Here is a 13,742-nt window from a genome sequence, read left to right on the forward strand (position 1 = left end):
GAAAGCATCCTGGAGTGCCTGTTAGAGTTCATGAAAACTGAGGAAGAAATGGAATGTGTGAACAAAAGTCTTTTAAACAATGTTGCTGGAATAGGAGTTAGAAAAAAAAGAACTGAAGGGGCCTATAGAATCAAAGAATGTTTTCTTTTTTTTTTTTTCTTTCTTTCTTTCTTTCTTTCTTTCTTTCTTTCTTTCTTCTTTCTTTCTTTCTTTCTTTCTTTCTTTCTTTCTTTCTCTTTAATTTTTTATGGGAGCTACTTAACTATGTTGGATAGTAATGGGAATATCCAGTAGATGGGGAGAGATTGATAATATTAAAAGATAGCTGATAGTTGAGGTAGTGACATCCTTGGAAACAGAATGAAGATATACAGAAAAGAGTACTAAAGAGAAAATTTGGTATTACTAGACATATAGTCCAAGTTTATAGCACTTATAGAGTTGTTTAAACTGTAGCTAAGCATACAGGATTATTTATTCATCCCCAAATTTAAGAAAATTTTGGAGCATCTTATTTCTCAGGCCACATCCATGATTTGGAAATTAAAGTCCACAGTCTTTTTATTTGAAGCTTTTTTTTTTTATTATTTAAAACTTTATCACAAATCTCTGAGTCTGCGGAATCTGCCTAATAAGTGTTCTGTGATAGCTGCTGCCAAGAGTCAGCCTTTTGTGTTCAGGTCTTAATACCACATGGTATGGATTTAGAATAAGTTCTTATGGAGCTGGGCTGGAAGAAGAATACAGTATGGCACTAAGCTGATAGAGAGAGGCATACTATCCAGTCGGCACATCTCGGTAGCTATGGGTATTGTGTTGGGCCTACTCATGACTTAGGGTGAGCGTCTGCTTCCACAGTGTATACTCCATAAGGGTGATGGGAGGGTGGCTCTTTTATATTTGAATATTACTAAGAAATGCTGAATCCATAGCCAAATACAGATTTTCCTTTAGGTCCCTCACATGGATGGGATCTTAGGTGGCCTGCCCTATATGATATTCCAGGGATACTGTGTGAAAACCCAGATTTGTTAGTACTCTAACCATTGTCCACCAAGGAGCATTCCTTTCTTAAGTTGGAGACTTTCCTTCCTTTCCCTCTTATTCCTTTTTGGCCTCTCTTTCTGACCCATTCATCATTCTCTCTATATATCTATATCTATATCTATATCTATATCTATATCTATATCCCTTCCATCAAGAACTAAATGCATTTTCTATAAGCAAGTCCTACTCTTGGATGAGAACTAAAGAGATTGCTAACTTCTGGTCAACCATAAGTTTCAGAAAATATTTTTTAAAATTTTTAAAATTTAAAAATTTATATTAAAGTAATATGTCTTATAAAACACTGAAATACAAAGATATAAAATTTGAAGTGCAAATTTGCTCCATTCCCTAAAGATAACTATTATTTTCAAAAGGTTATTGGCCATCTCTCCATAACTTTTCTATACATAAATAAACTAGAGGTAAAAGCATAATATATACATTGTTTTGCAATATGCTTTTTTTTAAGCTTAATAGTATACCTAGAATAATTTTCTATATCAGTCATTCTACTGGATGGACATCCCATTACATTAAGAACATTTTAGATAGAATCAGATATAGTCCAGACAAATTTCCAATTTTGCCTTGGACCCTTGCAAAAGTTTAGCAATTGATTGCTTCTTCATCTATAAAGTAGCGAGACAAGTGGCCATTTCCCACATTTTTCAAAAGGAAATAAACTTCCCCTTTGTTAAAGATACTAATTTGAAATAAAATATATGGTTATAATAATGAATCATCATTTTGAGACTGAAATAAGAAAAGAGAAAATTCTTAAAAACCTAGTAAATTCTAGACAGTCCTCCAAATGCATTAAATAAATTTCTGTCTCAAAAGAGACCAGATTGATGGGCAGAGAAATCCCTCTTCTTGAGTTGTTCCAAGCACAGAGAACCCTGGTCTTTTTTCATGTATAAAAATAACAAATGTTAGAAGAATATTTGTAAACACACAAATCGCCATATTCTACCACTTAAGTATCATTTAACTTTATAAAAATGGCTTATATTTTTTAAAAGATTACATTCAGAAAATGTTATCTGTGTCTTAAATATATCTGCAATTCATCGCAGTGCTATCGTGTAGGCTGAAATCAACTGTTCTACACTCAGTAGAATAATTCCTTCCGTGTATAGTGCTTTCAAAATTGGCACTGAATACATTATAAATTCTGGAAACAAAATATGGAATAAATGCATGAATTTTAAATGATAGAATTAATTAAAATCCTTTACTGTTATTGACATGTAGGATTTTATAGAAGCTTGGTTGAATAATATTTGCATGTGATTTACATTCAATTTCCCCATACTCAGTTTTGCATAGAGTTTGCATACATCTCAATGTATAGTAATTTCATACATTTGGATTTATACTGCTACATTGAAAAGAGCCATTCACTAAAAAATCTTTGAAAGGTCTGGGCCTCTTGGTTCTCAGTAGCCTCATTGGACAACAATATGGGCAAACCTGCAACAGGACACAACCCTAGTCAGACTGGCTCAGTCTGTCACTCTGAGGGAGACATGAAGTTCTGTCAAAGTGTATAGTACCTTCTCTGAGCACACCCCTAAAACTTGACAGACGGTGGAAACTACCCTAGTTCTCTTCATCCTTCCCTCTTGATCTTAACATCCAGAAATATTTATAAATTTTTGAACTCTTAAGAATTTTAGTTTGTTCAGTATCTTCGGGAAAAGAATCTACCATATGTAGAAAATCAGAAGGAAAGCAAGAAGAGTTGCTTCAAAATAACAGAGGAATAATGTACTTCTCAATTATTTATTTCAATAAAGAGTAAGGCCTGTCGCTGCTGGGAATTATTTTCTTGGCCACCTGTGTTAATGGTTTGAATAAGTTTAGGGTTGGCTGAAAGCGGTGCTTTATCTAATCAACTCATTGCCAGACATAAATGACCCAAGAGCAACTGTCTTGGCCTCCAGTATTTACCCAGTTCTCCCATTTTCTGAGAAGAAAAAGAAGACTGGCTTAATTATGGGTTAGAGGATTCTAACTAGAATCTGAACTTCCATGACACATGCTAGAACCCTGCAAGTTACTCTGGATATTTCTGGCTGCTGTTCAGGGCCAAGAAGTCCATTTTGGCCCCAGGGATCCCAAGTATTGTTAAGGGAGCATTAATAGATTAATGACGGTTGTTCTTAAACAGAGGGATAGGCTCAAAGTTGCTTTCCGGAAAGATCAGTCATTTGGCACAATGAAGATGATAAGAAGCTAGTAAATGTTGGAAGAAGGGTAAAGAAGGAGTAGAAATAACAGCTTGGAAATGACTGGAAAGAATAAGATAGAACATGGCGTCCTGATTGACATCTAGATTTCCAAGCAGAATGCAGTGATATTGTGTGGCTGTGTGAGGGCGAGCACGAGAAGCAGGTTTTAAGGCCATGTAACTTCTTAATGGATGTGGGATAATCTAGTGGAAGTTCTTAGTAGGTAGCTAACTCTTTGGTGTAGAGCTCAGGAAAGAAATCTGGGCTGGAATTTGTGGTGGTAAAAGAAGTCATGGGAGTGAAAAGGAGAATGCATAGACAAACCCACAGCAGTAGTGCTAAGACTGCTGTCATTTTATAATTCTCAAAAGTCTTAACTTCTAAAATGCTTTTGTGCAAAAGATTACAGATCTCTGATGACTCAATGTATATACTAAAGATTGCAAATACAAATAACTTCATGGACCAGGAAACTACAAAAAATAGATAAGGGACAGGTTATAGCAGAGACTAATTAAACTAGAGAAAATCTAGTCTGTCTAAACCAATCAAGTTATTTTTTCTTTGTTATGCTTTTAAACGTTGTTAGTGCCCAAACAAAACACAAAGAGGACTTAATCTGCAGGAAGCTAACTAGTTTGTACCTCCAGAGTAAATTTCTATAGACCTCATTGCCCATCAATGCCCTTCTTAAACACAGCCTGGATTGAAATTTCTTGGAGAGTATCAGTTTGACACCTGATGGTTATCTCCCTCAGAATCCAATACCATGTCACAGAGAAAGCTGCCTCCCTCCTTTCAAGGCAGCTTTATGATTTGAGATGTCTATAATACATCTAATGAATGGACAAAAGAATGTTCCTGAAAACTCATAGTAGGGTAAGACATACTTTCCCATTGATGCCTTGCAGATGATGACTTTTTGCCAGTACCCACTATGGGACTAGTTCCAGGGCACCATTATTTAAAATGCTACAATAGAAGAGTCTGTTTCCTTTCTCTATTCTAATTCCAACATAGGACAGCCTCTGAATCTTTCAGAGATTGAAAAATTCTGGTTTATATTTTGGGAAAAACTGAGAATAAGTTGTTTCTGGAAATTCTCCTCATCTCTGCCATCCTTGCTCTACTCTCTTAGAGTGTAAGGCTTTTTGGATCCAGAGCCAAGGAAACAAGCGTTTCCTGGAAGCGTCTAGTCTGAGCACTGAGGAGCATTCTATAAATGTTTGAATTAGGTGAAACTGCCTTTAGCATCCTTACCCAGCTTGTTACCAGTTGACCCTCTGCTCTGGTCTTCATTAGTACTCCCAGCACACAGACTAAAGAGGTTGCATATGATAGAATCTCTTCCCTCCTTCATTGGGCAGCTGTATGCATTATCTTCTCCAAAAATCAGTGCTCTGAAATATGAGTTCACTAATAATATGCTTGGGCATTTGGTTATCTCTGGTCTCCCAAAATAGTTTTCTTCTAGTTGTAAATTTGACCCAGCTATTAATGGAAAGAACTATTTAAAAATGTAACTTTGTCGATGGACAATTTCCTTCCCCAAACTTACTGTTTTTATAGCTTTGTCCTTAATTGAAGTCTCAGCAAAACCCATGGGAACATCAATTTTCATGCGCGAGTCACGGCTGTTCCTGAATAGTTTCTGGGTGTACTAAATGAGGACAGGATGCCTGGGTGGCACCACCAGAGGCTTTCTTCTCTTGGGAGAGCCCCACACTTCCTCCTTCCTGACCCAACTGGCTCTGCCCCTGTAACTGCTGCCTCTCTCGTCTGAGGTCTGGGCAGAGCAGCAACCTCTGATCTTGGCCTGCCAGCTGATATCTAACCAATTGCTCTTGGGCCTCCTTCCAGTTTCCAGCCTCTTGCAGGTATATCTGCTGAGCAGGAGAGCCTGGAACACAGGTGTGCCCCTGGGATGTGATGCTGATAATCCTGGGAGCAGGTACAACATCCTCTTCTCGGCTGCTACCCTCCTCTCGGACTGCGCGACGGCTGACCTTTCTTCTGGACACTCCATTCAGTGATTGGTGGGGGAGCTGGTTCACCTTGTCCATGATGACTTTAATCTTCATATCTGTGAGAGAAAAGAAGTAGGGGAAGAAATGAATTTAGTTCTCAAATCGGTCAAGGTTAAGAACCTTCACTTTACATACTTAGCATTCCCAAAATGATACTGTCAATTAAAGATTGAATTGTATTAGCTTATTGATTTCCAAATATCTTTAGAAATATATTTTTCCCATAAAAACCCCACTGTATCCCATACCTAATTTATAATTAATATCAGTTATCTAATAAAAAATTGATTTGGGTGTCTGAGTGGCTCAGTGGGTTGAGTGTCCAGCTCTTGACCTCAGCTTGGGCCTTGATCTCAGGGCTGTGAGTTCAAGCCCTGCATTGGGCTCCACTAAATAAAGAAATACAAGTAAGAAAATGAATATTTGATAATATCACTTCCCCAAAAAACACTTTTTATGATGTGGATAGGTCAACAACGATTTCTTCTTGTAAGCACAGTGGCTTACATGCAAAATCCAGACCATACTCAGGCCTTACAGAACAGGATAACTCACATTTGTATTAAGACGTTTGAGCTCCAAAAGCCAGTCTTACTTAACACTGTGGTTTTTGTGGCAAATTCACAATTTGAGTATCTTTGATTTTGTAAAACATGAATATAAACAAATTAGAGATAACCTAAATCTATCAATAAACATGTATCCATATGAGTGTGTACATATATTGTTGTATAACAGGGGAAAGAGAGAAGGAGTACTAGACTGGAGTCACAAAACCAGGGTGAAATTCCCCCTTCCCTACTAGCTGGCTCTGTGACTTTCTTTCTGTCTCTTAGCCTCTCTGAACCTCAGTTGTATAATTTCATATTACTCTCAGGTGCTACTACACAGTTTACTAAAATGTGTTTAATTTTAGCAGTTCTGTTTTAATTACAGTTTTCTTCCCTTGACATTTCATTTGTATTTTACTTTCCTATTCAGCAGAATGAATATTCAACTCAGAAGAGTACAACATTGGTACTGGCTAGAGTAAACAGATGATCTGGGTATTTTGCCCTAATCCATCCCAATTCTTTATAGGATGTATTATAAAAGCCATAACACTTCTAAGCCTTTAAAATGTGATCATGCCATATGTGAATGAGCTAACTAACCTATCATATTACATGGGTAATAAATAAAGATGAATTAGAGCTATATAAAGTTCTACTGAAACAGTTAAGTAAAACCTACTAAACCAGATGTTTATGGTATTAAATATGTGAGAGATGGTCCCCAGAAGCAACAGAGTAAAGCAGCTAAGAGTACATACAGGCTTGGAATCAAGCAATATTAGTTAGATTTCCTGCTTGGTCCCTTACTCGCTGAACACATGTGTGGATTGTACTAACTTTCTATGTACTTTAGTTTCCTCATCTGTAAAACAGTTATATTGATAGTATCCTCCCCATAAGACTATTTGAAGGTTCAGTAAGATGAATCATGCTGAGCATCACCCAGAATCTACAATATGGTAGACTGGATAAATAATCATCACCATAATTCAAATCACTAATGTTCAGAGTACTAATCCCTGCCAAGCACTGTTCTTAATACTTTATATCCATTCACTCATTTAATCCTCATATCTACCCCATACGGCTAGTCCTATCATTGTCCTCATTTTACAGATGGAGAAACAAAGGTAGAGAGCGTGGAGTTACTTGCCCTAATTCACAAAGCCTCCAAGTGTAGATATGAGTTTGAACTTAGCTAGCCTGGTCTTGACCATCTTTTTTTTTTTTTAACCCTATTTTTAAATTTTATTTATTTATTCATGACGGGGCGGGGGTGGGGTGTGTGGGCAGAGGGAGAAGCAGGCTCCATGCAGGGAGGCCAACGTGGGACTCAATCCTGGGTCTCCAGGATCACACCCCGGGCTAAAGGTGGCGCCAAACCGCTGGGCCACCGGGGCTGCCCATGGTCTTGACCATCTAACATAACTATTTAATAGGGCTCTATATGCATCCTTTCTGATGCTGCCTACAATTTACCTTGATAAAAAATGTACCCTAAATTAATATCCATGTAGATATCTTTATTTTGCACAGATAGAAACTTTATACAAATTCACATTAAAATAAAACAAGCAAGCAATATCAACAAGAGAGACTCTAGATGTCTCATTTGGGAGTATCTTTTTTCCAAGTTTGCTTAAATTTCATATATACATTCCATTCTCACCAATTTTCTTAAATGTCAGCTCTTAGATTTGCATTTATTTGTCAAATATCTTGGTTGCTAAAGCTTTGAGACATTTTCATTCTGAAGTTTCAAAAGTGCCTCAGATTTGACATCTCAAAAGAATGAACTTGTCAAATTTTTCCCAAATTCTATTCTTTACTCTCTTTTCCCATTTTATTTATGCAATTCTTTTTCAGAGGCTCAAACTAGATTCCAAGAGGAATCATTCTGAGCCTCCAGAAATTCTTCATTGGAGAGCTCATCTATTTTCTCACTGGTTTGTTAGTTCATTCACTCATTCACTCATCCATTCATTCATTATTTTCTGAGCACCTACTATGTGGTAGACCTAGAAATATAGCAATGAACAAAAGGCAGTCTAATATCATGGAGTTTATGCTCTAGTAGTGTAGACAGACATAAATCAGAAAATGCATGGAGCCTGTTCTAGGTCCTATGATGACAAAGGTTCTAGAAACATGACCACTGCTTTCCAGGGGCTCCAGGAAACAGATCTCTATGCTGATTAAGGTGACAGTCTTATAGTGTGGGTAGCAAGTGTGTAAGTAAAATACTAGGGAAGACAAAAGAGGAATTACTTAACCCTGCCTGAAAGGTTAGGAAGACTTCACAAATTTTGAAGCATAATATGGTGGGAAGACACTCTGATATACAGTATGGCACATGCAAAAGCAAGGTATCAAGAACAAAAAAGATGCATTGGAGACTCTGAAAATAGCTCCAGACATTGAGAACTGAGGTTGTGTATATAGATGTGGATATGGATGTGGATGTGGGCCCAGAGGTAGTAAAAGAAAAAGGTAATCATACTCGATAGAGGCCATAATATAAATAAAAGAGTCCTGAAAATTCTACTAAGGAGTCTGGAATTTATTTCATAGAGGATGGGGAGGTACTTTTGGAGTAGGGAGGTGACATATTATTTCCATCTTGGGAAGAATTGCTTTTCTATAATGAAGTCAGTGAGCTCTGAGGGACTGGTGGAGGTCAGTTGAAAGACTATTGCAATACTCTGAGCAAAATAATAAAGAACAGTAGGCCAGAGTCAAACATGCTGAAGAGCAGAATAGACAGATTCTGAGTATGCGTTACAACAGTGGTTTGGAAGAGAAGACTGGCATTTATTAAACATCTACGTATGGGCCAAGGACTTAAAAACTATCCCCATTTATATATGAGAGATTAGAAGACAGAAGAAATCTTGTAATCTAGAGAAAGTAAAACACAGTGTATTTCTATTGCATCAGAAAAAAACACAAGACATTCTTTGGTGCACAGGAAAATAAACCGATTGAAAATAAAAATACTCTCGAGCTCTATTACTGGTGGCTGTCCAACTTTCTGATGGCTATGGATGCTAATGAATTTTTCTTGAATGAATACTATAAATACAAGGACATTAATACATTTTACATTTTCCCCCAAGAAATTATAGCCTTCCTGAAAACATGGGCTTGCTCTCACTCTGCTTTTATCTTCTGTAGAAATTATCTCACTGTTAGCACTGACATTAGTTTCTTTTTTTGTTAAAAGGAATGTTTAAGAAAGTGGGAAACTTTCTCATATGATATATCTGGAAAGGGATTTCATATACCAAAGGCCCTAATTTCACATTCTGGCCAGTGCTAACTGTGTGTGTGTATGTGTGTGTGTGTACACTTGCACATGACCTCAGGGCAGGTGGAAAGAGCACAAGTTCTGGAATGGGACAAACTATTGAACCCATGTCTTGGTTGACTAGAAAAACTGACCCTTTTGGGTGCCTGAGTGGTACAGTTGGTTAAGCGTCTGCCTTTGGTTCAGGTCATGATCTCAGGGTGGGGAATCGAGTCCCCATCGGGCTCCCTACTTCGCAGGAAGCCTGCTTCTCCCTCTGCCTCTGCCTGCTGCTCCTCCTGCTTGTGCTCTCTCTGACAAATAAATAAAACCCTAAAAAAGTCAAACAGTTAAAAAAAAGAAAAAGAAAACTGACCCTTTTAATTGCAGTTTTCTTATTAGTGATATGGGATAATTTGGTCTGCTATCTTCTAAAATTGTCATGAAAGCAGTTGAGTTCCAATGTTTTGGCACCTTGTAAACAATGAAGGACCCTACAAAGCTCAGCTGTTGTGTTGCGGTTGTGTTGTTATTGTGGTGATGATGACAACTTGAGGAAGAAACAGAAGAACCATTCATATGAGCATTTCACTGAAATTTAATGTACACACTGGCTTACTCATTACAAACATTGCTCTAAAAAAAGTATAATCTTTTCTAACTTCAACATCTTAATGTCCCTATAGCTGAGTGTTCAAGTCCAATTCTTTTCAAGTACTTTAAAGACACATAGTGCTGGGTTTCTGTCTGCATCCTCTTCTGAGCCCAGAAGTCTGAATTCTTCTCCCTAATCACCTCATCTTCCACCTGTAAGAATTATCTTAAAACACCCTAGGCCTGAAATATTTTTTTCATCCTATCTTTCCACACTCTGTCTTTTATTCATCTCCCAAATGCCTCACTTCCTTCATAAAGGACTTCCTAACTCATGTGTTTCTTTTTTTTTTCTCATGTGTTTCTTATTGTCACAACACGTTGTATATAGAGGGATGTATCAATATGTTTTTATACACATTAAGGTATTATGGTTTGATCTAAAAAATAGTGGGGATCCCTGGGTGGCTCAGCAGTTTGGCGCCTGCCTTTGGCCCAGGGCGTGATCCTGGAGTCCCGGGATCGAGTCCTGCGTCGGGCTCCCGTCATGGAGCCTCCTTCTCCTTCTGCCTGTGTCTCTGGCGCTCTCTCTCTCTCTCTCTCTCTATCTGTGTGTGTCTGCCATGAATAAATAAATAAATAAATAAGTCTTTAAAAATAGTTTTATTAACTTATGATTTTTTTTACCACATTAAAAGGAATTCAAGATTGTTCCATTAATGATACCCTTATTCATTTGTGTTCCAGGGTGTGTCTTTTGAAGAGGAACAGGCTAATAGTTGAAAATAACACTGAAATAGCAATTAGAGCAATTATCACATGTTGGGCACTAATTATACATATGCATAATTTAATACTTACAACAAACCCCTGATGTGTTATTATTATCTCCCTTTTAGAATGGAAGCCATTCAGGTATAATGCACTCCCTATCAAAATACCATGGACTTTCTTCAGAGACTTAGAACAAATTATTTTAAGATTTGTGTGGAATCAGAAAAGACCCCGAACAGCCAGGGGAATTTTAAAAAAGAAAACCATATCTGGGGGCATCACAATGCCAGATTTCAGGTTGTACTATAAAGCTGTGGTCATCAAGACAGTGTGGTACTGGCACAAAAACAGACACATAGATCAATGGAACAGAATAGAGAACCCAGAAGTGGACCCTGAACTTTATGGTCAACTAATATATGATAAAGGAGGAAAGACGATCCACTGGAAGAAAGACAGTCTCTTCAATAAATGGTGCTGGGAAAATTGGACATCCACATGCAGAAGAATGAAACTGGACCACTCTCTTGCACCATACACAAAGATAAACTCAAAATAGATGAAAGATATAAATGTGAGACAAGATTCCATCAAAATCCCAGAGGAGAACTCAGGCAACACCCTTTTTGAACTTGGCCACAGTAACCGGAGAAGGACAAACAGTGTATGTTCTCATTCATTTGGGGAATATGAATAATAGTGAAAGGGAATATAAGGGAAGGGAGAAGAAATGTATGAGAAATATCAGAAAGGGAGACAGAACATAAAGACTTCTAACTCTGGGAAATGAACTAGGGGTGGTGGAGGGGGAGGAGGGGGGGTGGGGGTGAATGGGTGACGGGCACTGAGGGGTACACTTGACGGGATGAGCACTGGGTGTTATTCTGTATGTTGGTAAATTGAACACCAATAAAATTAATTTATAAAATTAAAAAAAATAGAATTGAAGCCATTGAAGTACAGAGATATTAGGTAACTTCCCAAGGCCACATACAAAGTAGTGACAGATCTTACTTACTTTACAGAATTCAAGATTTTTGGCTTCAGAGTCTGTACTTTAAGCACCACATAATACTGTACAAAGTTGAGGACAGCAGCAGAGAGTTAAGGAAGAATGTTGGGTTGGATACATGCATGTATGCAAAAGTCATCTTTCATGTGCTTTATGGTGAAAACAAAGGATGAGAACTATCCTAAGTTTCTGGGCAAGGGACAATACTGTCATGAACATTTCCCATCCCTGCTTTCCTTATATCTCACTTTCAAATGCCTTAATCACTTTTTTATGTGTAACGTAAATGCTAATTTGTTAACCTGTGTCATATCTGCTCTCTGTTTCCCAAGAGCTGTTTTGATGAGCATTAGCAGACAGTGATCTTGTCTGTATCATACTCTAAGAGACAGTATTGGGGCAAAGGGTATCAATTTCCTGCCTCAATTTAATCTGATGACGAAGGGGAAGTGAGGTGAGGAAAGGAGGAGTAATGACAATATAAATATGTGATATACTTTTGATGTGGAGCAGTCAAATGAGAGACAACAATCATGTTGTTTACATTGTTTCTGTAATATACCAATTAATACGCTGCCACACCCATGTTATACCTATCTTCTCTGTGCTTTTCCAGAGTCCTTTCCCCTGGCATGTACCTGCTGTGGGATATGACCTAACTATGGGATGACTGTCCTGCTTAGAGATATGAGAATTTTCCGATTATCCTAGTTTCCCTATGGGATCTTCAGATCCTTCCAGAACTGTTCTTGAACAGCTCAGACTATATCAATTTATGCCTCAATACTTGATGACTAAAGTTTCTCATTTGACTTGGGCAACTGCTTTTATCACCTTTCCTTGTATGACAGCCTCTTCTTCCTCTTGGGATGTTCTGGGAAGGACCATTTTATGCCATCAACCTTGTCTCCCTACTACGCCCAGTCCTATGCCAACTACTGAGCTTGGTGTCATCTCCATAATTACTGCTCCCCCCGGAAGAAAAGATATAGTTTATTGAGATCGGCAAATAACCAAAGAAAAAGAAGAATAAATTGCCAGATAGAAGTAAACTTAAAAAGGGGGTGTGAGAAGACTTCGAATTTTTATCCCTTGGTAAAACCAACACCACTTCATAGAAGAGGAATCAAACACTACAAGCCACCTATTTTCAACCCCTTGAAGATATCGTTGTCTTGTTTTTGAGAGACCGTCATTGGAGATCTGTTCTCCCTTGTTCTTCAAGTCTGCATCTATTCATAAAAGACTAACACAAGAGTCTCTTTCCTTTGTGGGCCCCAGAACATTTAAAAATCTCCCATGAATTATTTACATGGAAGCTCCAATCAGCAACATACCTGACAGACTCCCCAGTCGAAATGAAAGTGTACTGTGTAAAGGTGCCCAGGGAGGCTGGCCACCTCCCACTGTGAGGTTATAGACAGAACTAAGTCGGCACACATTATATGTCAGCACTGACATCAGAAGGAATCAGATCCTTTGATCTCAGACCTCCACAGGAAGCTTAGATCTCAGACAAATTAGATAAAAAATGAATTTATAGCAGATACGTGTCCTAAGGCATTCAGCTGAATGTTTGGGTTTTAGGGAAGGAAGAATAGTGAATATCAAAACATATGAATTGGCATGTCTCTATTCTACTTCCACCTTGTTGGACAGTCCCCATTAAAATGGAAAGATAAGATTTCAAATGCCAGTTACAGTCCCACTAGTGGGTTTGATCAAGTTTTAGGAAGAATGAGATAAAATATGGGGCTATATATCCCTTTTCTATTAAAAAGAAGATTCAGCATTTTTGGATCCGGTTCACCATAGGTAGCTATAACTTTTCCAGCTATCCTTAACCTCCTTTGTCTTCCAAAACTTTCTTGGGCAACAAGTATATAGTGTGCCTGTGATTGTTTTAAATTTGTGTGGGTACTACTCACTAGCTTCTTTTGCAAGGAGAACATCAACAATGAATCTCTCCTCACCCTCCCATCACCTCCACTGCCCATATTTTCCCATGACCTGCATTCTGTGTTGATGACCTGGATTCAGCATAGAAGGTCAAATATAATCATTTGGACCTTGGAGCCTAAATAGGGTCTAAGGCAGACAGATGGACAGTTGATCAACCAACAGAAAGAAAGCACTCCTCCTTGGTTCCTCATTTGTTACTAAAAGCAATCGTCCTGCCTACATATTGAAGAAGACAAATGCAATAATTAA

General features: G+C 37.9%; 1 protein-coding gene across 1 annotated transcript in view; it reads right to left on the bottom strand.

Annotated features, from left to right (window-relative positions):
- Nucleotides 1–315: 315 nt before the first annotated feature.
- Nucleotides 316–13,742, bottom strand: part of PKHD1 (PKHD1 ciliary IPT domain containing fibrocystin/polyductin) — a 459,739-nt gene continuing 446,312 nt past the window's right edge. Inside the window, 1 exon segment of the mRNA XM_055330173.1 lies at nucleotides 316–5,367. Coding sequence (XP_055186148.1) covers nucleotides 4,913–5,367 — 455 coding nt within the window. The 3' untranslated portion in view covers nucleotides 316–4,912.

This window comes from Nyctereutes procyonoides, unplaced genomic scaffold (assembly GCF_905146905.1).
Source record: "Nyctereutes procyonoides isolate TBG_1078 unplaced genomic scaffold, NYPRO_anot_genome, whole genome shotgun sequence".
In the NCBI taxonomy this organism is placed as follows: Eukaryota; Metazoa; Chordata; class Mammalia; order Carnivora; family Canidae; genus Nyctereutes; species Nyctereutes procyonoides.